We start from the raw sequence: 24,247 nt of genomic DNA, 5'->3' as shown, positions 1-24,247 counted from the left end.
ATAATAAAATACATTTCAATGAATCATGTCATCCAGAATCATAGTCTAAAGGCCAATCCATACTTAAATTACACACATTCCATACTAACATTCCTGCACCATTCTATTTGTCAAACACCTGCTCCCAGAGCCAGGTTTGACTCTCTTTCTAAACACCAAGAGGGAGGGGGCTGTCCTGATATTGCTAGGGAGAGAGTTTCACAATTGAGGGGCCACTACTGAGAAGATCCTGTCTCTCGTCTCCACTAACCGTGCTTGCAATGAAGGTGGGACCAAGAGTAGGGCCTCCCGAGATGATCTTAATCTCCATGTGGTTCAAAGGGGGCAATATGTTTGGACAGGTAGGCTGGGCCGGAACTCTTTAGGGCTTTATAGCCTAAAGCCAGCACTTTGAATTGTGCTCAGTAGCAGATTGGCAGCCAGTGGAGCTGACGCAACTGAGGGGTGGTATGCTCCCTGTAGGCCACCCCGGTGAACAGCCTGGCTGCTGCCCGTTGGACCAATAGTACTTCCTGAGCAGTCTTCAAAGGATTGGACTACATCTCCTATCATTCCAAGCCATTTTGGTTATCAGTCACATTAATGAACGTCTAAGAACAAGGTTCAAAACCTTTTTTAAAAAAGCTTGAAAGTCTAGAAGCTTCAACAGTGTTCTACATTGACAAATAATTATTTGGGTTGTTGTACGTTTTTTTCGGCTGTACAGCCATATTCTAGAAGCATTCTCTCCTGATGTTTCGCCTGCATCTGTGGCAAGCATCCTCAGAGGCTGTGAGGTCTGTTGGAAACGAGGAAAATTGGGTTTATATATCTGTGGAATGTCTAGGGTGGGAGAAAGAACCTAACTGTTGAAGTTAGGTGTGAATGTTTCAACTGGCTACCTTGATTAGCATTTGATGACCTGACAGCTTTTAGGTGTGGCTTGTTAGTGCCTGGGGAACCTTTTGTTGAGAGGTGATTATTAGCTGTCCCTGATTGTTTCCCCTCTGGAGTTCCCCTGTATTTGAGTATTGTTTTACTGTTATAATTTTAGAGTATTTTTAATACTGGTAGCCAGATTTTGTTCATTTTCATGGTTTCCTCCTTTTTGTTGAAATTGTCCACAGTCCAGCTTAGACCATCATACCCTTCAGCTTGTTATACAGAGTTCTGTGATGGTCAGTGTGTATGTATGTGCCATCAAATCAGATGCTGATTTATGGAAAACCCCCATGAATTCCATAGGGTTTATTTAGGCAAGGAATACTCAAAAGTGGTTTAGCCAATTTCTTCCTCTGAAATATTATTTTCAGTGCCATCTGTCTTGATCTTTCCATCTAGCAAACTTTCATCATTATTCTCAGAGGGTCCCCTGCAGCTGAATGTATTTTCCAGCTTGCTAAGATAAGATCAGAATGTGTTCACCATCGAATCGTTCCATATTCTGCTATTCTTCCTCACTGCATTATCAGTTTCACCTCATGTCATTGAGCTCCTTGCTAAGGAGGAAACTAGAACCTCCCCCTTCCCCCGTTGTTTTGAAAATAATGTCAATAGCAGTGAGTTGCATGCAGTTCCATCATCTCAGAATTTATTGTTGTTTGCTGTCTCCTAGAGTATAAGAAAAAACAGGTACATGGGTGCAATGGTGCCTTGATTTCTTAGCTGTTCTTGGGAGAAGTCCAAAAGCTACAGAAGGTAACACTCTTGCCAGATGCTTTTGCGAAGAGATCATTGAGTGAAATTGGGGTCAGGGCAAGTGAATGGAGCTTCAAAAATTGGAGCTATGCATATGTTTGGATTTACCATCAGGAAATAGCAGGCAGCCTCCCTCCCAGGCAGCAGATTTAAGCTGGCATCCAAGGACAATGAATAATTAGTTATTCAGTTTGCTAGCAACAGGGAATTGGAAGGATGCTTGTGGTATTTGATGCCTCATGTGTTAAAATCACTCAGCTGCATTTGGTTAGGACGCATTTAATCATGGTAATTGTGAGATGGTTTTTGTGGCTGTGCCTCAGACAGCAAGATGTCTCAAGTAATTCATGCTATGAATACCTAAGCTGTAGACTCTAAGGCCAGGAACTAACTGCTTATTGTTACCACTGAAGGGCTGTCATAATGTGAAGATTCACACACTGGAATGTTTTGGATCTAGGGTGCTCTTTGTCAAGCAGGTGACTACCATTTCATAAGAACAGTTTCAGATCTGGGACTAGAACAGTGGTTCACAACCTGTGAGTCCCCAGGTGTTTTGGCCTATGACTCCCAAAAATTCCACCCAGTTTACCAGCTGTTAGGATATCTGGGAGTTGAAAGCCAAAACATCTGGGGACCCAAATGTTGAGAACCACTGGACTAGAATGATGGTGGTCTTTCTTAGAGCCCTTCCACACTGCCCCTTATCTCAGGGTCTGATCCCAGATTATCTGTTTTAAAGTGGAATATATGAGTCCCCACTGCCAGATAACGTGGGATAATCAGATAATCTGGGATCAGATCCTGGAATAAAGGGGCAGAGTGGAAGGGGCCCTTAGTAGAAACACAATTGTGTAGAATCATAGAATTGTAGAGAATCATAAAGTTGGAAGCAACCACATAGGCCATCCAGTCCAACCCCCTACTATGCAGTAAAGCACAAAGTACCCCCAACAATAGCTATTATAAGGGTGTGAATTTGGCTGCATTTTGCAGAACAGTATTAGAGACTGGGTTGTTGTAGGTTTTTTGGGCTGTATGGCCTTGTTCTAGAAGCATTCTCTTCTGATGTTTCACCTGCATCTATGGCAGGCATCCTCAGAGGTTGTGAGGACCTCACATTTTCCCTCTCGCTATTTTGTGGAAACTATACCAAATTTCATACTTTCCTATTGTGTACTAATCCCATAATTTGGGTGTGCTGGGAAAGTAGCCATTTTCAGTATTTGTCTTTCTTTTTCCTCTTCATTGTTGAAAAACAAAGTAAGGTCATATTCTATTTCAGGGCCCTTTCACACAGCCATATAACCCAGAATATCAAGGCAGACAATCCACAATATTGGCTTTGAATTATCTTATCTGAGTCTATACTGCCATATAATCCAATTCAACGTGGAATTTATACAGCTGTGTGGACGGGGCCTCAGTTGCTTGAGGTGATGTTCAATTGTGGAGTGGTCACACAGATCCTCATGACCTGATTTATGTCCACCCTTTTCACACTTTCTTGTCATTAAACAAACAATAACATTGAATAATTAACCATTCCCCTCACCATGGAGCCCTCCAGATGGTTTTGTACTAAAACTTCCATGGCACATGATTGGGGCTAAGGAAATTGTAGTCCAAATATGCAGAGGGTACTATGTGAGTAGATTTTTATTTATTCCAGTGCTTTGTGACCACTACAGACAAACCTCACATTTCTGAACATCATCAGGTTGATTTGGATCCATCTGGGTGTGGTCCAAATTGGATGAGGGATCATGTGATGGCACACCCAAGCCTTTGGGAAAACTATATTGTCTGGCTTTACTCAGGGGTTATCTGATACCTTCTATTAAGATTAAGCCCCTCAGCAGTCAGAGGCACTTTAGGCAAGGTGAAAAGATAACCAAATGAGTTTACTGAAAACATGATGACTAAAGAGTTAACTCCACCCGGGACTATCATAAGGTAACTTAAAACAATACATCACAAAAGGAGAATTTGCTGGTTGCAGGCATCTTTCTGGGGTCATTGAAAGTCTCTTTTGCCTCTGGTGAAAAACAAGGGTTATAAACTTCCTTAATCTTCTTTTCTGTGAAGCTTAGGCTGGCCAAAAGCTTCTATTGTCCTTTGGACAATGCAGCAGCATTAGAAGGTGCTAAGAATGGCTGTTTGGATTGCTAGGCCTAGGATTCCTAACAATATTCAATCCTCTATGGCTCTGCTACAGAAAAAAAAGAGGAGTCCAGCAAAGAACTCTATGCAGGGAAAAGGAACCGACCAACTGAGACTGGCCTCTGAGGAGTGTTTTAAGCTCTACTCAAAAACTAATACAAAAGGAAGGTCTCTACACTCTTGGGAAAGCCTATAAACAGGGGGAACTGAAATAAAAGAGAGGAATGCAGAACCAAGATTTGACACACCATCTGAATCAGTGGCAGACAGCCCTGATCAGGCCCGTAGCCAGGATTTCGTTTCGGGGAGGGGGGGCTGAATTTTTTCAGGGGGGGGGTTCAGGGGGGGGCAGGATTAATCCATAGTGTCTGGGGGAGCATGCACTGCATCCAAGTACATCATCATACCATACAAAGAAAATGCCACAGTGATAGTTCAGGCTCCAGTGTGGATAGTTCGGCCTCCAGTCACAGCAGATGTGAGGTTGAAGACAAAGGGTGGAAAGGGTTGCTAGTGGTCACTGAATAGTATATGTGGAGTTCTCTACTGCAGCTAGATAAATCCAGATGAAATAATCCAATTAGGATCTAAATGGAACCAGGGACCCTTGCACAGCCCTTGTAGAGTCCACCTAATCAACTCCTAAATAAGCATAATTTAGACAGTATGCTATTTAAACAAGCTATTTATTTAACGACGCAATGGCTCCATTATCTTGACCGGATCAAATGGTGTTTTTGAATGGGGAGGAAGCACATGAAATTTGGCTTTCCTAAGCAGGAAGGGCATTTTGAAACTCATTGGAAGGACAGCAAACAAATCATCTCTCAAATTAAGCGGCAATTGCGTATTTCATTTTATTTATTTTTCTTTCCCCCTCTGTTATATCACAGTTCACAGAGTATTGTGAATATTTTGTTCCCAGCCACAATAGCCTAGCTATAGCTTCATTCCAGGTCATGGCTGTGTGAGTGGAATTGTGGTAATTTGTGATGAATATCATTTATGACCCAGAATGCTCTGAAATGATGCTGGATTCAGGCATTATGGGAGAAACACAGTGGCAGCAGGGCTGCTGAGAGAGGATGTATGCTGTTACCATCTGTAGCACCATCAGGCAGGCAGGCAGGCAGGCAAGCAGATCTGCTGCTAATAGTGCCTTTGAAGTTCAGCATCACAAAGCTGTTTCCTGTGACTTCTGAAATGTCTGGGTTGCACTCGTTTTAACATTCCAGCAGTAAAATGAATTTTGAAGACAAGCCGTCATCACTTTTACTACAGCTTTGTCAGTTTCTTCTTTCACAGGATGAACTCTTCCATTCTTTATATTTTTGACCTTCAAATAGGCATCTTTGTCATGCTCTTGTCAACAACTGGCCCTGAATCTGGTTGCTGAGATTTTGAAATGCTTCCGGATACATATATGCATTTTTCAACCTTCCTTTCTGTAATTAATTACCATGGAGACATGTGGTCCGTTTTGCCAAAGTATTTAGCATATAATTATAGTACTTTTAATTGCGTATATATAATTAACGTTAGCATCATCCAATAATTGCACAGTTTGTTGCCAGACCACAGCTGAGGCATTTTGTATCCTTTTTCCGTGATGCAATTGTATGTGAAATTATGGCTGAGTGTACATTGTCATTGGCCAGCTAGTTGCACCTTGACATGTATGAAATTGAACAGGGATGCTTTACAAAGCATGTACCAGTTTGGTAAAGGATTATGATCCTTAGTTCCTAGACAGGCTTGAATTATATCATGCCCCCCTCAAAGTGAAGGGTTTTTTCCAATCCAATCCCCAAAGCAGTGGTTCCCATCCTTTTTTTGACCAAAAACCACTTGACTAGGGACCACTTTGACCAGAGACCACACTCCAATATTAGTACCAAAAGAGTTACAAATCGGTTTTTGATCAACTTTAGATTTGGTTTGATTATTTGGGGTGCTGATTCAGAAAACTGCATTAGATAGACCACATCAGCTCTAGTTTCTGATACGGAACATATGCCATCCAGTAGTCACCATCTGCTCGCCCACAGAAACCATATTTAATAATCTAGAGCTGATGTGGTCTATCCAATGCAATTTTCTGAATCAGCACCCCCAAATAACCCCAGGAACAAGCCTAAAAATGAAGAACCAAGAATTTGGGGGGGGGGGGGCTGTGTAATTATCTATGGATTTTGTTAACGCTCATATAAAAAAAGAAGGGGAGGGGTCTGAAGTTGAAAAAAATCAAAAAGCAGAGCATGAGACCCAAGAAACTGTCCCTAATGACCATAATAATAATAATAATAATAATAATAATAATAATAATAATAATAACTTTGGGGGAACAAATAGGGTCTTACAAAGAGCTGCTTTCTCATTACAACTGACGTGTGGCAGTTGTAATTATTGTAATTATTATTATTATTATTATTATTATTATTGTTATTATTGTTACTCCTACTACTTTTGAGGACTCTCGTTCTCTCTCTCACATCCTCGCTCATGCTGTCAGGTGAGTCTTCCCCATCCTGGTCTGGGAAGCCTCCCAAGGCCGAAAAGGTCTGGGAAGCCTCCCAAGGCCGTAGCGAGTGCAACAGCCTTCCATCCTTCATTCTCCCCCTATCCTCTTCTCTCCTGCCCCCCTCATGTGTGCCACCAGATGAGTCTTCTCCACCAGCCAAGAAAGCGCTGGTGAGGGCAACGCACTGGTGTCTCCTTTCTTCACTCCCTTTCGCGAACCTTATTTTAGGTCTTGTGGCCCACCCGTGGACCTGGGCTCATGAGTTGGGAACCACTGCCTAAAGCGACTGAAGTTTTTTTCCACATTTGACACTACATTAACTGCTACAACTCTGCAATGTGAATAAAGTCTCAGTCAATGCTATGGAATTTTGGGATTTGTAATTTTGTGAGAAATTGGGTTGTTGTAGGTTTTTCGGGCTATATGGCCATATTCTAGAAGCATTCTGTCCTGATGTTTTGCCTGCATCTATGGCAAGCATCCTCAGAGCTTGTGAGAAATTTCACTTTCTACTGGTGGCTACCCCAGGGTCTACATCTTCCCTCCTTGAGAGCTGAAATTGGCACTCTCCTTACTATTTTTCCATTAAAAATGAAGACCCTTTGATTACAGCAGACCATAAAGAATGAATTTCAGGAGGAAAATACCTTGTATAATATAATTTATTTTTAGGGTTCTTTACTGGATCATGTTTATAACTTAATGTTTTGAGAGTTTTAGCTTTTCTATGCTGTAAATGTTTAATTGTGTTTAATGTTTTAAGCCACCTTTAGGCTAAACCAGGGGTTCTCAAACGTTTTAAACAGAGGGTCAGGTCACAGTCCCTCAAACTGTTGGAGGGCTGGATTATAATTTTTAAAAAAAATATGAATGATTTCTTATGCACACTGCACATATCTTGTTTGTAGTGCACATAACCCTTCAAAATAATACAATAATTAAAACGGAGACCCATTTTAACAAATATAAAGTTACTAGTATTTCAATGGGAAGTGTGGGCCTGCTTTTGGCTGATGGGATAAGATTGTTGTTGTGTGCTTTCAAGTCATTTCAGACTTAGGTTGATCCTGAGCAAGGGCCAGATAAATGACCTTGGAGGGCCATATCCAGCCCCCAGGCCTTAGTTTGGAGACCCCTGGGTTAAACTATCCTGTCATCACTTGGTAGGTTTTCCAGTGTGTTAGGGAGTATATTTCAGATGAAGAAAAAACGCACCTTGATTCATGCCGAAAACCACACAGTCAAACAAGACTCTTTGTGTATGATAAAGGGAACTGGATTTTATTTTGATATCCCTACTTATAGGCACACTGGTATCAAAATATTTACAATGACTGCACATGAAATAAACATAGAGAAACGGCAAGTATAATAGCAGAACATATCCACCCAATTACAAAAGTGTACATGGAAAAAGAATGTAACAAGAAGACAAAGAAAGAGAATACTGTTTATACTAAACTTGCAGTCCTGAATTTGTCTCCCCTTTTGCATGAGTAGAGCAAAGCAGAGAAAGCATTTGCCTCTTGCCATTCATTGTTTCCACTCATTATTGTAACTGATCTAAATGGCAGGAATACATGGGCTGAAAATCCCAGTGCAAACAATAACTATGACATTGTAATTCTTTCCATCTCCATACAGTCACTTCCTGCTTGGCCTACTGTCTGTAAAATTTAATTAGCTGGGCTTCTAGACCCATGAGAAATGTAATATATGAAATGAAAGCATGTGGGGAGCGGGTTAAGAAAAGGCCCTAAAAGCTGGTGGTTCCTATGTAAGAAAACCCAGCCAAGCAAAATCCTGTCCCAGGAGCAAAACTCTAGCTACAGTTTCTAAAATTTTAGGGCATTTGTGAGGGAAATATAAAAGCGATCCTACAGCCAATGCAAGATCTGGTATTTTAGAACACCCCACCCATCCAAAAGCCCAAATCTATTCTTTGCAGCAAGTATATATTGTCTGTTACTCATATATTTGCTTTTATTTACTATCAAGTCAACTTAGATTGATGGCAAACCTATGAATGAGACACCTTCAAGAGCCCCATTCACCAACTGGCCTGCTCAGGTCTTGCAAACTCAGAGCCATGGCTTCCTATATTGAATCAGTGCACATGAACTGCCGCCTTGGTCTTTTTTCCCTATTGCCTTCCACTTTAGCCAGCATTATACTCTTTTCCAATGAATTGTGTTTTCTCACAATACATCTAGACTAAGAAAGTCTGGATTTAGTCATTTTGGCTTGTGGTGAAATTTCAAGCTTGTTTTGCTCTAGGGCCGATTTATTTGTATATTTTATGATCTGTGGTATCCAAAGATCTCTTCTCCAGCACCACATTTAATTCTTTTTCTTGTTACATATTTCATTGTCCAACCCTCACAACCATACATAGAAACACTATGGCTTGGATGATTCTGGCTTAGTATTTTTCTAGAGATATGAGAAAAGGAAATCTAATCTGGTGGTGAGAAGGAAGGTCCCATGAGCCAAGGATGATCTGACTAGAAATAGCTCTTTCAGTTTGATGTTTTGTAGAATGCAGACATTACAGACCTAACAATTCAATGTTATCATGGGGGACTCCATATACTCTTTGTAGTGCAGTTGTGTCCAATTGTTACAATGAGCTGTAATGAATGTCCCACACCATGATGGCGTTTTTCCAGCCACTAAGAACTCTATCTTCTTCATACTTGGACTGGTTCCCCCACAACTTCCATCATCTGCCACCCCTGTTCACCTTCCCTCATTACTTCCCAATGGCTATTTCTCCTTCTAAAGTCTTCCACAGCAGGAGGGCTATCTCTTTTTTGTATTTTTTAAAAGGCACTTAAGACAGTGATAAAAGCTTGCATTTGTGCTTTTAATGTTGAGATTTGGCCTCACTTCAGTCAAGCCACTTTCACATTTCATGACTTTCATTTTTCAAGAACATGTAACTAAGGGTCTGTGCTGTCATTTAATTAGAGTATCTGGCATTCTCATGTATCCTCTTGCAACACCTTCCATAAATGAGTGGGAATGAGCAGTAGAAAGCACAGGGGCAGCAGATGTATCATCACTGCAGAAGGTTTAGGAAAGGAAAGCCAAGAACTCTGATGTCATTTCTAGCGTCTTCTTTTTTTGCAAATAGGGAAGCAGAGGTTCAAAGTCCTTTAAGATGGAAGACTCGTGTCACAGTATAAAAAAGGAGATGGTCTTTGGCTGCTTAGAAGGTTCTTCAAGCATTTTCATTGTCTCAGAGATCCATGATGGTATTGTCAGCAGCCTCTCTTTCTCTCTGTGGTGGATTCTATTCTGCAACTGGGAATGTTAGGTGAGCAGCATGTGGATTCAATTCTTTTGGCAAACAGTCCTCATAGAAAAAGTGACCTTCATATCCCTCCCACAAGCCCTCCCAATTTTCCAGTCCTCCCTCCCAAGCTACCCCTATGGCCCTCATTTCTTTCTGAGTACAAGATACAGAACCCCGGTGATGAAGCTAAAGCAAAAACAGATCCAAGCAAGGATGAAGGAGTAGCCGTGGTGGTCTTGCTCTCCTTTAAAATACTGTGGGATCCGGGCAGTGTAAATTGAGACGGCAATCAGAATGAAGAGCCCTGTGAAAGGAGAGAGAGAAAGAAAGAAAGAAATCAGGAAAGTCATTACATCAACTTTTGGGCTATCCACATGATTTCAGGTCTAAAGTAAATGAGAAACAGGTGGAAGATGGAACACATTAAGTTCCACAATTTGAAATTCAGTTCATATGGAGGTTGACGCTATGGGTTTGCTGTTATAAAATTTTGGATGAAAGATGCAGCTTTTGTTGACTTCATTACACTAGAGAATGAATCCACTTTAAATCTGGTTGCTGCCTCCTTCAGAATTTTGGGGTTTGTAGTTTAGGGAGGAGTTTTTAGCAGCCTCACTAAACTACAAACCCCAAAATTCTGTAGGAGGCAGAAACCAGATTTAAAGTAGATTCATTCTCTAATATGATTAAGTAGTTAACAGTTCAAAAGTTACAGAGTGATTTAGACCCTTTCTGTGTGACTTTGGCTGATTTAATATTTTAGTAAAAAATAATAATAAACATTCTCCTCTGGACCAGTTATTTCCCCTGCCTGTATGCCATCTTTTCTTTATCTGCCCTCTGCCAGGGACAAGCCTCAGTTTTGTGTTATTTCTGCCCTATAGGACCCACCTTCACAACTGTGATCGGCTGGCTCCAACCAGACTTGCCTACCTTCTCACCCAGAGGAGTTCCATGATTGAGCATGGACAGTGGGGAACTCCCATATCACTGGGAGGGGGAGGGGGGGTCTTCTTTCTCCAAAAAACAACCTTCCCCAAAGAGTACCCTCTCCAAACTGTGATCACAGGAATTGATTAAAAGGACCTTATCTCCCTACATATTAGATACATTCCCATGCCTTGAGGTCATCCAAAGCTGCTCTCTTAATTCTGTCGGATTATTATTTTTATTTGATACACAATAAAATTGGTACACAGCAAACAAGATCACTATGCTGGCTTTTTGTGTGATGTATCAGAGAATAATGTGTACAGATTCAAGTAGGGTGGCCTTTTGCAGCTGACAGATCGTAATTTTGTCAGCACCTATTGTTTTTAAGTGCAAGTCAAGGTCTTTAGGAACTGCACCCAGCGTACCGATCACCACTGGGACCACCTTCACTAACTTGTGCCAGACTCTTTGCAGTTCTATCTATTATTATTATTATTTTACTGACACAAAAACAAGTATGACACTGCAAATGAGATATATATGCTGGATTTTGTATGCTGTGACATACTGTGTTTTTGTGTCAGTAAAATAATAATAATAATAATAATAATAATAATAATAATAATAATTCCGAATTCAGACAGACAGAGTTTTGGAGCACAATACTCCTGACCTCATGATTGTGTTAAAAAGAAAAGTATGGATCATCGATGTTGCAATCTCAGGTGACAGAAGGATTGAAGAGAAACAACTGAGAAAGCCGACGCGATATGAGGATTTAAAGATCGAACTGCAAAGACTCTGGCACAAGCCAGTCAAGGTGGTCCTAGTGGTGATCGGCACACTGGGTGCAGTGCCTAAAGACCTTGGTCTGCATGTAAACACAATCGGCGCTGACAAAATTACCATCTGCCAACTACAGAAGGCCACCTTACTGGGATCTGCAGACATTATTCGCCGATACATCACACAGTCCTAGATACTTGGGAAGTGTCTGACCTGTGATCCAATACAACAGCAAGCAGAGTGTCTGCTGTGGACTCATCTTGTTGTGTTTCAAATAATAATAATAATAATAATAATAATAATAATAATAATCACTATTATTATTTCTTACCCACTTCTCCTTGCAGCTCAACAAGGGCACAACATAGTTAAAATAATTCATAAAACATTATATAAAATACATGAAGTGTGGCACCTGACCAACTGAACAGCAGTGACTTCCACTAGTTTGTGTGGTGCCTACCCCTCTCCCTCACTTAAGAGGTAGTGATAAATGGAGCCTTTAAAAATATTCTCTGCTAAGCTTTCTAGCATAAATAGTGGTTTTGTACTGTTTTGGCTCTGAATTTTTATCCTTCTTTTTTGTATTATTTAGCATTACACATTTTTGTCCCTTAGCTGTTTTTAAGCAATAGTATTTTATTTGCTGCATTTGTTACATCTGCTAAATTCCATGGGATGCTATTATAATTGTGACTATTTTAATTGTTGGCTGGGGGATCAAGTGAATGGAAAAGATACTTTGGGACCCATAACTCCCTAAATTGCTTAACTAACAAATAATTTATCCCAAAACATGTTTTTTCTTTTGTAGTCCATCCAAAAAGCCATGGTTACAGAGTGGTTTATAAATGTAAGGGTGGGGGGGGGGGGCAAAACAAAAGTGAATGAATTTTGTAAATCCCATAAATGAATATATTTTTTTTATTAAAAACACTTTAAAATGCTATGATTATCTGAAAAAATGGTTTGAATGTTTAGAAAGAGGGTTTTGGTTTTTTTTGTCACACAGATTTTTCAAGTCTGGCTTTAAGAGTGTTGCAAAAAATGCATGCCCCAAAACTGTGCAACTTTAGGTGGGGTATCATGCTTAATTGTCAAAAGATTCATCAGCTTCTCTACCTTAAGCCATCATCTTTTGAGGACAACAAGTATTGTGATTTTTAGCCAACTATAAATGTACAAATGAGAGGAACAGCTAAAATGCAGGTATGGGGCAGAAACCTTTGTCTTTGTGGTCTCCACTGTAGTTTGGCCTCCAAGCCATACTGGTTCCCAGTTCTGTGGAATATATTGTAATAAGGGCTAGATCAAAACCTTTAGAAACCCTAAGCACATTTGGTTTTTGTTTGTTTGTTTGTGTCAGGAGTGACTTGAAAAATTGTAAGTTGCTTCTGGTGTGAGAGAATTTGCTGTCTGCATTTGGCCGTCTGCACAGGGGACACCAGATGTTTTGATGTTTTACCATCCTTGTGGGAGGCTTCTCTCATGTCCCCACATGGGGAGCTGGAGCTAACAGAGCCTCCTTTTGTGGAACCTGATTTAGCTGCACCATTTGCAGTTTTACACCATTTGGACCATGGTAAATTTGACAATGGAAGATTTCTGTAGTGCCCCCTTTACCTTGATGCCTTAACCATGTGCATATTTTTATTCATGGTTAACCCATCCCTGATTGTAACCATATGTAAAGAAGTCTACATATTATGTTTGTTTGTTTTTTACTGTACTTATACCCTACCCTTCTCAACCCCATAGGGGACGCAAGGCAGCTTACATATATAGGCAACAATGATGCCAAAAACACACATAATAAAACATATGCATGAAAATAATCATTAAAAAATTTTTTCGTGTCAGGAGCTACTTGAGAAACTGCAAGTTGCTTCTGGTATGAGATAATTGGCCACCTGTAAGGCCATTGCCCAGGGGATGCCTCAATGTTTTGATGTTTTACCATTCTGGTGGTAGGCTTCTCTCATGTCCCTGCATGGGGAGCTGGAGCTGGAGCTGACATAAGGACCTCATCCACACTCTCCCCGGATTCGAACCTCTGACCTGTCAGTCTTCAGTCCTGCCAGCACCAGGTTTTAACCCATTGTACCATAAAACCAATTATTTAAAATCATGCAATCCAATATCATAGTCCATGGCCGCTCCAATTTGTCGTTACACTATTTCATCTTTTCTTATTGCACTGATAGATTATTAAATGCTTTTACTTACAACAAATCAGCTTTATTCCTCCAGTGATATAGAAGCGTTTTCCTTTCTCCATAGTGAAGAGCTGGACCACAAACATGACCAGAGAGACAAAGGAGAAGATGATGGCTAGAATCATGAAAGCCTGGACAGCCTTGAGGGCAGCTAATAACACATGGAAGAGAGAAAAGGGAGAAAAGGTTTGAATCTGGAGTTTCCTCCTGATGCCAAAATGTACAATGGTACTTTAATAGCAAAAATTAGATGATAGTAAATAGTCTCTTACAGAGGTCATCCTCGGAAAAGTTAAGCTCTTTGCACTTGTCATTTTCACATTGCTGCCAAAGACCAGATGAGTTTGTTGTTGTATTATTATACTTGCCTGCCATCCACACCTAAAACAAAACAGAACAGATGTAAATGTAGTTTTTGCTCAACCTTAAAAAATGAATTAACCAGGCTTATGTTAGAACAGCATATGCTTGCAAACATGGAGTCAACTATTACTGGATTTCTGGTGGCTGTATCTTGGAGAATGTATTGTCGAAGGCTTTCATGGCCAGAATCACTGGGTTGTTGTAGGTTTTCCAGGTTGTGTGGCCATGTTCTAGAAGCATTCTCTCCTGGTATCTTGCCTGCATCTATGGCAGGCATCCTCAAAGGTTGTGAGGTCTGTTGGAAACTAGGAAAATTGGGTTTATATATCCGTGGAATATCCAGTGTAGGAGAAAGAACATTCCAAAAATATATAAACCTGATTTTCCTAGTTTCCAACAGACCTCACAACCTCTGAGGATGCTTGCTACAAATGCAGGCGAAACTTCAGGGGAGAATGCTTCTAGAACATGGTCATGTAGCCCGAAAAACCTACAACAACCCACATGTTATTAAGTAACTAAGTAAATAGACAGATAAAGAGGGAAATCCACATGGGAAAACATGGGTCCATTGGACCATTTCCAGCATATTTCCTGCATTGTTCATTCATTACTGAGGACGGGAAGCTGCTCTTGGTCTAGGAGGAATGACTGATCTTCTCAAGCCGCTCCCTGCAGACCACAGAGGGCTGTTCCCTTGGCAGGATCTGAGCCAAACCTTGGAACAACAGAGTGCTGATAAAATAAAAAGAACTCCCTGTGGTTTCCTGAGCTTTTTTGGCTTCAAATTATCCTTCCTGTTGTTGCTCAATAATATGCTGTCTTGGTTTTTTTTTTTTTTAAAGTAAGTAATAATGCCTTAAATGATTGGTTCTTTCCAGATAGGAGCCTCCAGCAGGGGTCATCAGAAACCAAAGCAAAGGAACCTTTCTGGGATTATGCAAACATATGATTGTATTTCTGGGATTATGCAAACATGTGCTTGGTTTAGTCAAATTTTCCTGTCCCTCCCTGCTTTTTTCAGTTCTGTTACTCATTAGGGCAGTGGTTCTCAACCTTCCAAATGCCGTGACCTCTCAGGTTGTAGTGACCCCCAACCAAAAAATTATTTTCATTGCTTCCTCATAACTGTAATTTTGCTGCTGTTAGGAATCATAATGTAAATAGCTGATATGCAGGATGTATTTTCATTCACTGGACGAAATTTGACACAAATACCCAATACGCCCAAATTTGAATACTGGCGGGTTTGGGGGGTGGGGTGTTGATTTTATCATTTGGGAGTTGTAGTTGCTGGGATTTATAGTTACCCTGAAATCAAAGAACATTCTGAACTCCACCAATGATGGAATTGAACTATATTTAGCACACAGAACTCCTATGAAAATACCATGACTAACAGAAAATACTGGAAGGGTTTGGTGGGCACTGACCTTGAGTTTTGGAGTTGTAGTTCACCTATGTCCAGAGAGCACTGTGGACTCAAACAATGGCAGATCTGGACCAAACTTGGCATGAATACTCAATATGCCCAAATGTGAGCACTGGTAGAGTTTGGGGAAAAATAGACCTTGGCATTTGGGAGTTGTAGTTGCTGGGATTTATAGTTCACCTATAATCAAAGAGCATTCTGGACCCCACTAATGATAGAATTGGGCTTCCCACACAGAACCCCCATGATCAACAGAAAATACTGTGTTTTCTGATGGTTTTTGGCAACCCCTCTGAAATCCCCTCGCAACTCCCCCCCCCCCCTCGGGTCCCGACCCCCAGGTTGAGAATTGCTGTATTAGGGGCTCCATGTAGTTTAATTCTGATTCTGAAATTATTCCAAGTAAATTCAATGGGACTTTTCCTAAGCAAGTGCTCTCCTTAACACTGATTGAATCTAAATAAACCATTCAAGCACCAGACCTCACTTCGTTTTCTGTAGAGTGGTCTTAGGGGCAGGGGAAGATCTGTTTTGTATATCTGCTTTTTATTCCACAGAAAGTGCTGCAGGGAAAGCAATCATTATGAATCTTTCAGTAGGTATTTCTAAAAAGCCATAGGCATTCCTCCCCAATGCCATCTCCCAAAATGTTTGGCCATACCATGTTTGGCCATACCATACCGAGGAAATAGTGGAGAAGCTCTTCTGCTCTTTATTGCTTATCTTGGAAAGACCTTCCTGACAATTTGATTTTTAATGGCATATGACTAACTGGGATTATGAGCTGTCTCTTAAACCAGAAGCTGCTTTGACTCAACCCCTCCAGTTTATGACAGCCCTATTTTAGTATTTTCTTGGCAAGATCTCTTCAGAGAAGGCTTGCCATTGTCTTCCTCTTCAGCTGAGAAAGTGTGACTAGTATAATGTCACCCAGTTGGTTTCCATGAATGATCAGGGATTTGAACCCAGGGCTTCCAGAATCCTAGTGTAACACATAAACTGACTAACAAATGACACTGACATAATTTGATAGAGGTAAGTTAGAACTGATATAGGCAGAAGCCAAACTAGTGACTGTGTGTGTGTGTGTGTGTCCGGCTTCAAGTCAGTCAATTTATGTTGACCCCATAATTTTTCATAAAGTTTTCTATGCCAAGAAATACTCAGAAGTGGTTTTGCCAGCTTCTTCCTCTGAAATATAGCCTAGAGTGCCTAGTATTCACTGATGGTCTCCCATCCAAGTCTGACTTTGGGTCGTTTCTGTCGTTCATCCCTGTGTGTTTCTTGGACACACAGCACGTCACATTTCTTATCTCGGCACAGTTTATAGAGCAGTTGCTCTTTGGCAGCTGACATGCCTTCGATGTTGATTGTGATTATTGTCATGGTTGGTCCTGAAAAGGACCGTTGGTTGTTTTGCTTCCTTGTTTGCATGCTTCAAGTCGTCTCTGGTTGCTTCTGGGTTGAGAGAATCGGCCGTCTACGAAGACGTCGCCCAGGGGACGCCCGGATGTCTTGCAATCCTGCGAGGAGGCTTCTCTCATGTCTTTTTCTTTTTAATCTCTGTGTCTGTTTTGCTCTGTTAGAATTGTAATACAATGGTTGCTGATGACACGATAAATAAAATAAATAAATCCAAGTCTGACCATGCTTAGCTTCCAAGATCAGATGGGATCTGGTATCTTTAGGGCATTTAGAGCTAATTTTCCGGCAGCATAGAGCCTGCACCACAGTCACTCTATTGAAAGTCATAGGGCCCATCCACACAGCAATATCACCCAGAATATCAAGGCAGAAATCCCACAATATCTGTTTCCAACCGAGTGATCTGAGTCCACACTGCCATATATTCCACCTCAAAGCAGAAAATGTGGCATTTTGTTCAAATATGTGGAAGGGGCTATAGTAACATAGTAGTTTGAAGCAAAGCTTGCACACTTTGGCTTCCAACCTACATGCCTTTTGTATCTATGCCCTCCTAGAGCAGATGCTCAACTAGAGGTAGGCAAATAAATTTATTATATCCTTAGATATTTATGATTGTTTCATATTTCCATGTGAGTAACAAATATTTGAAAGTTTTCAAAAATCCAAGAGATTTTCCACATTTTTTCCATTATTTTTCTTATTTCAGGACCTTTTTGCAAAAATTACAGAAAGGATTTTTTTTTGGGGGGGCGGGAGAGGTTAAAATAGGGAAGGGGTATTTTGTAAGTATTTTCCCCACTCCTATTTTACTCTTAGTGAGTGTCACTTATGCACATGTCCATCTGTAAGTCTAATTTCATCTTGTTTCTTCATTAATCAACTATTCAACAGACTATGAATAATATTTTCTCTCATACTCGATTCCCATTTAATATATATCTATAATGTCATATGCTTATCGAGCTCAGACCTGTTCAGGATGCCCAAAAGCGAATGAGTAACTATGGACCTCTTCGGCCATGCCTTTGTGCTGGCAATCGCCTGTGAAAGGGAAGGTGTGCGAGGCAGCTTGTGGCACCCTGCACACCCTTCCTCCTCCCCTCATCACATGGTGAGGATGGTAGAGGGTGCTTTGACATGCATTGTGTGATGGCACATGGCAGACCCCTTCCTTGCCACACATAAAAGCAACAAAGGGGTGGGGGAGGGGGATGTCTCGTGTGAAGAGATCCTAAGTCTCATTTGCTTTATTATCTGGAAGATCTACAACAAGTAAGTTTGTATCAGTTTTTTAAAAAAACAAGATTTTCCAATAACCTTGTAACTGCATCTTGACTCCATGTCATAGTGGAAAGGGGGAAGGAGGGAGACGATTTCAGGAAAGGAGATGTAACAAAAAGAGAATGGTAAAAGTGCTCAGAATTTGTTGATAATCAATATGCATAAGGCCCAACACTTTCCAAGTGAAGAATCTCTTCTTAAGGGCTATTAAACCAGAGTAACTGTTTAAACAGCCTCACATATTATCTGATACTCTTTCAGTAACTGATAAGTTACTGAATCAGATAGTACATAATACTGGGGAATAATCTCTTGGCACAGAGGACATTAGGACTCAATAAATCAACGTGTTCCTGTGTTCAGAGATGTAGCTAAGTGGATGACAAAATGAGGATGTTCCCCTCCACTCCAAAATAAGAGTTGTGTCATCTCTCTGAATTTGTCCATCAGCCCCCATGCCTAACATTGCAAAGCATAAAATTAATTGTTTGAACTTAGGGCCCTTCCAGACAGGCCCAGAAATGTGGGGCCTGTGGGGCTTTTGCCTGAGGAATCCAAACAACACCTCAGGTAAAAGCAAATTAATTTGGAGCAAAGCAGGTAAACCCTGCTTTGTCACAAATTAATTAGATCTGGGCTGTCCAGAAAGGCCCGGTCTAATGGGGTATTGGACCTGTGGGGAATCACCCCCGAGTCAAATCGGGTTTTAAAGTGCTGTCTGGAACCGCCTAACTACATTAGCGCAGCTTTGTGTTCCACCTTTTAAAAACAACCTTGGTCTTTGATCCGTAAACTATGCGCTCAAGCTATCAAAGGAAACAATATTTTTATGTAAACGCAATATTTTTGGTATCTCTTACTGGGACTTTCCATATTCATTTGTTTACTTAAAAACAGGATTAAATGACTATGAATCAAAATCATGAAAATAACACCATAACACTAATGTGTGTGTGGGGGGGGGGGGGGGGTTTAAAATAAGAACTGCCACTGTGACTTCAGGGTATTGAGTGATAAGCATTTAGTCTTTCACATTTGGTGGAATTTGGAGCTTGATGGATGTGTTCTGATCAGACCTAGAGTCTGGATTAGCATTTTCCCCCAGGTTGCAGTGAGGAACTCTGAAGTGGGAATGGGGTCCTTCTTCAGTAGTTCTCCTGAATTGTTATGATTACTGAGGGCCAAATTATTATGATTCCTGGGTTAAAGTGCTGACAATTAATTCCACAGTAGCTGCACCTCTAGTCTTTATAACTGATAATTGCATTAACAACTGTACATTAAACATAACAATGTAGTTCAAGTTTGGTCATCAGCCTGTGGAAAATTCAACTTGTTCTGTAGCAAATGCATAGTCTGTAGACCTCTGTGGGTTTGTGTCTGGCTTTCACTCTGCCAATCTGTCTATTCAAACTATTCTTCTAATTCTATGAACATGAATGTTCTTAATGCTTCTTTTCCCAACTCTGAGCTCTCTGGACATGATACACTAAAACTTCCATCATCTCTCTATCAATGGCCATGCTGGTTGTGAGTGAAAGGAGTTGTAGTCTAACACATCCAAAGGGTGCCAGGTTGCTTAAGGCTGTTGTGGTTTTCTGCCAAGAACTTTCCCTGAAATACTCAGCCTTTCATATTGTCTTTACTGTTGGATTTTGAGCAACCAAAAGCCCATGAAAATTGGTATCAAACAAAGCTTTGCCTGCAAACTCCTTTGAAAATCTTTGACGCCTGACTGCGTGCAGGTAATAGACCTGTGGATGTATTTTACAATATGTACTACTGGATTTGCAGGCAATCCCCAGCTGTGACACAGCAAGGTCTTAATCTTAAAACATCACTGGCTGGTTGCAGCAAGCAGGAAGAGACATAGGCATCAGCCATTCTCTCTACATGTATTTGTTTTAATCATCACACAGACCAACAGAAGCTGGAACACAACAATCAAATGGATGATATGTGACTTATATGGCATGAACCATATATTACTGTGTGTATGCCTTGGATGTAGGCAAGGATTAATCAATCATGAACTGAAGCATCTAAAGCAGTTCAGTCCATCAGCCTAATCAATTACCTGGCCATACTTCTGTCTAAAATAAATAAATAAATAAATAGCTAGAATGATGTATTCTGTTTTCTAGCAACTTCTGACATGGATGCAGTTAAATTGGCAAGAATCCTATATGACCTTTTATGTAAGTAAATTTGCATTTACAGTATGAGCTTAGTATCTGCAGAATTGATATCCAGAGTTTCATTTAGCCATGTCTGATCTTCCAGCACAATTCTATGCTATTTCTGGGCCAAAAGTCCTTCATTTCAGTAGTGTTCATTATTATTCATGGTTTCATGTATCTATGCAAAGTTTGGGGATATAATCCCTATGGATATGCGGGCTGCACTGTGTCTAATTAAGTACCAAAGGCACTAAGAAACACAGTTAATGAATTCTGAAAATGTACATTGGGGCACTAGCAAGAGTGCCCAATAAATATTGGTGTCTGATGCACATTGGGAACTATGCAATGAACACCAGTTGCATTGCACCTCAGGCCCTTTAATGGCTGACATGAATAGTAATGTAATACAAGCTGTTTACTGGATGTGGGCATCACATAAGGGCACAATTCTAATTCACACAGATGTAACACCCCAATAGGGTTCTTTCAGAGTCTGGTGGAGAGTCTGTGGGATGCTCTAGTCCAAAAGCATTCCCCAAAGGTTGATAAGGAATTAATGTGGACTGAAGGCCAGTTTTCACCCTTGAGAACCTGCCAGAGCCTACACTAGACGTGAAAGTGCAATAAATCACTTAAGAACCACCACCAAAATGATTAGAAGTCTATCACCAGCTACAGGTAGTTTGGTAGAAGGTTTAAGAGGGCTTGAGGGATACTTTGAGCTAAGTCATTGCTCCTGGAGTCCAAACTTTTTTTAATTCTGGAGACTTTAAGAAGAAAAATTCTATATGATCAGAGGCAAAAAAAATTCCTTTAGGTTACACTGGCCACACTTAAGGTACTGTTTCATCCTCATCACACTAGAGCATGGATGCCTCAAATCCGATTTCTGTCTTCTAGAGAATTCTGGGGTTTGTAGTTTAATGAGGCCCAAGACTTGTCTGGATGAGCAGTTCAAAGGCCCTCTCGTAAAATACTAGCCCCAGAAATCTGTAGGAGGCAGAAACTGGATTTAAAGTGGATCCATACTCTAGTCAGTGTGATGAGGTCCTAAACTCTCCAGGTCTCTGTGGGTCTGTATATTGGTGTCCACTAGGGAGCAGTGCAGTGATAGGCTGTTAAGAAAGCACTTGAGAGGAAGAACCTCTGGAATGATTCCTGTCCTGAAATGTTTAAATGGGGAAAAGAAGTGGTTGGAAACAATTAAGGTCAGAGGCTGGGAGAGTAAGCAAGACAAGATCCTGAAAAAAGGGGAGTAATCTGGAATGCTAGCAGAAATTTTAAAGTGATCCAGAATTCCCAAGGGCTTTGATCCAGAAAGAGAATGCTAGGAGTTAGTAGAACCTGAAAGAGTTAGCCACAGTTACAGCAATTTGCCATGAACACTCATTGTTTCATTCTATGAAATCATGGAATTTGTAGTCTTGGCAAAATTTCCTGGTAGTTTGTTGGACTGCACTCCCCTGATATAAAGCACCACTGCAGTCTCACAGAAGATTCCCATTCCCTCTTCAAACTACAAATCCTAGGATTCCATAGGATGATACTATGATCATTAAAGTGAGCTTGGATTGCTATAAATGATATAGATGCCCTCCTGGTTATAATAATGCCTCTTATTCTACTTGGCTTTGATCAGACAACATTTTATGACTAGAAAAAGAGGTGAAAAAAGGAAGAACTCATAATTATGTAGCAGACTGCCTGGCAGGTATAATGATAGAGTACCTCCAACTGATGATGTATTAATTCCACTCACTCAACTGGTTTCGGAGTGAGGTGTGTCTGGGTGTTTCTTTTCCAAGATACGAGAGTGGATATACTACCATTTTAAACCTTTAGGTTGCATTGAATTGCTGCCTTGTTTCAGTTAATAAATAGGGAGTGTTCCAGTTCCTCAGGGTGTGGCTGCTCTTATAGGTTTCAGGAACCACCAGCTATGCAAAACAACAGCCACCTTAAGCAGCATATATGAACATGAAAAGTTTTGTCTTTCTTTTTTACCTCCCTGGGGACAAGTTGTTGTCTGGACTAGACCAATATAAAAACATGACTGATATTGAACCTCGTAAGCAGGTCTGAAAGTGTATTTTGATGTCCAGGCTAAAAATGATGTTGAGCTCATTTCAGGAGCAAGCTGTTTAGGGCTTTAGCAGTGTGATCTGTTCTTTTCCAACATCCCATTGAGTAGGAAAAAGGAGGGCACATTTGGGAGGAAAGCAGAGAAGGAAGAGAGACGAGGGGTAGCTTTACTTCATGTTGACTCAAGGCAGATCTACCATTGGCTCCAGTCTTCCTAGCATATGGCTTCCAGCATATTATTCATGACAAAATATCATTTTCTAATAGAAAAAGTCACTCACACCTGTTCTGCAACCAACTTGAGAAGACTGAAAAACTATGTCAATAAAATACTCAAGAAAGGCTTTGCTACTTACATTAGCAATGGTGGAGACAAACAGCATGATTGTGGTAGCGATATGGATCACAAAAATACCAGCCAGTAGCACCAACATCTTGGCTCTTCACTGCAGTGGTACCTCAAAGGAAGAGAAGTCTGTTGGAGAGGAACACATATAGAAGAATATAAAAAGTGGTGTCGAATCTAGAAATGTGTAAATATAACTGACCACAACCAGGAAACGAGGCCCTTGACTTCAACTTGACCAAGTATGGAGGCCCCAGTAGAGCAATGGGTTAAACCCTTGTGCTGGCAGGACTGAGGACTGACAGATCGAACGTTCAAATCCAGGAGAGCACAGATGAGCTCCCTCTGCCAGCTCCAGCTCCCCATGCAGGGACATGAGAGAAGCCTCCCACAAGGATGGTAAAACATCAAAACATTTGGGCATCCCCTGGGCAACATCCCTGCAGACAGTGAATTCTCTCACACCAGAAGAAATTTGCAGATTCTCATGTTGCTCCTGACACACACACACACAAAAAGTGGCATAATAGAGACATTATTATAAGGTGGGTCTGCAGTTCCTAGAAGATTCTCAGCACAATTATTCAGAGATGTTGGGGAGATACAGTTAAGTCCCACAACTAATTTTTTCAAGAAGTTAAAAAGAAATGTGTGAGAAACTGAAAATCAAATAAAATAAGATTAAAATATATTTTCTAAGAGAGAGAGAACAACATTTTATTTCATTCTTGCCTCCCATGTCTCTAGGGCAGGTGCAATAAACCCATGGCCTGATGGCTGTATGCACACAAGAACCTAATTTTGTGAGAACCTTGGCTTGAGTTTGAAAGACCATTTATCATTCAAATCACAAGTGAAATCACAGGAACAGGATGAAGAAATCTGGATATATATACTATCAGGCTCTATTTCTTGTTGTTACATGTCTTTGAATTACAGTGTCCCTATCACACGTTTTTCTAGGCAAGATTTAGTCAGAGGAGGTGTGAAATTGCCTTCCTCCCATTCTAAAAGAGTGTGACTTATCATAGGTCACTCTATGGGTTTCAATGGCTCAATAGGGATTCAAATCCAGTCACTCAGAGTTCTATGATAAGGTGTAACTATCTGCACTTTAGAATTAATGCAATTTGATACCACTTTAACTGCCATGGCTCGATGCTCTGGAATCCTGGGAGCTATAGTATTATGAAGTGCCGACACTCTGGCGGATATAGTTAAGACCTTGTAAAACTACGGCCCCCTGTAATTCCATAGCATTGAGCCATGGGAATTAAAGTAGTATCAAACTGCATTAAGTGCAGTGCAGATGCACCCCTGGTCTACCACTCAGACCACTATGCTACTGTGAATTTGTCAGAACCAAAACAGAAATTTTGATGTCCCTATCCCTCGATCTTAAGCTATGGACCTATCAGTAACTAGATGTTATCTTCAAAATCTGTGACCTGCCCTCAATATATTTTTTTCTTATTCTGAAAGCATAAGAATGTGCAATGGCTCCTTTGAATCCTCTGACTCCAGCATGGGCAATATCT

The 24,247-nt window shown here is 40.7% G+C and overlaps 1 protein-coding gene across 1 annotated transcript in view; it reads right to left on the bottom strand.

Moving 5' to 3' along the window:
* Positions 1–7,615: 7,615 nt before the first annotated feature.
* The window catches only part of EMP1 (epithelial membrane protein 1), a 40,005-nt gene continuing 23,373 nt past the window's right edge, over positions 7,616–24,247 (bottom strand). The window contains exons 2-5 of the mRNA XM_060777191.2: positions 22,720–22,838; positions 13,867–13,975; positions 13,605–13,745; positions 7,616–9,963 (exon numbers count right to left, since the gene is read on the bottom strand). Of these exons, the coding sequence (XP_060633174.2) occupies positions 9,803–9,963; positions 13,605–13,745; positions 13,867–13,975; positions 22,720–22,797 (489 nt within the window). The 5' untranslated portion in view covers positions 22,798–22,838 and the 3' untranslated portion in view covers positions 7,616–9,802. The remainder of the gene's footprint in view (positions 9,964–13,604; positions 13,746–13,866; positions 13,976–22,719; positions 22,839–24,247) is intronic.

The sequence above is a fragment of the Anolis sagrei genome, chromosome 5 (genome assembly GCF_037176765.1).
Source record: "Anolis sagrei isolate rAnoSag1 chromosome 5, rAnoSag1.mat, whole genome shotgun sequence".
NCBI classification, from domain to species: domain Eukaryota; kingdom Metazoa; phylum Chordata; class Lepidosauria; order Squamata; family Dactyloidae; genus Anolis; species Anolis sagrei.
Note: the sequence above shows the minus strand (reverse complement) of the source record. Positions and strands in the feature narration are given on the sequence as shown.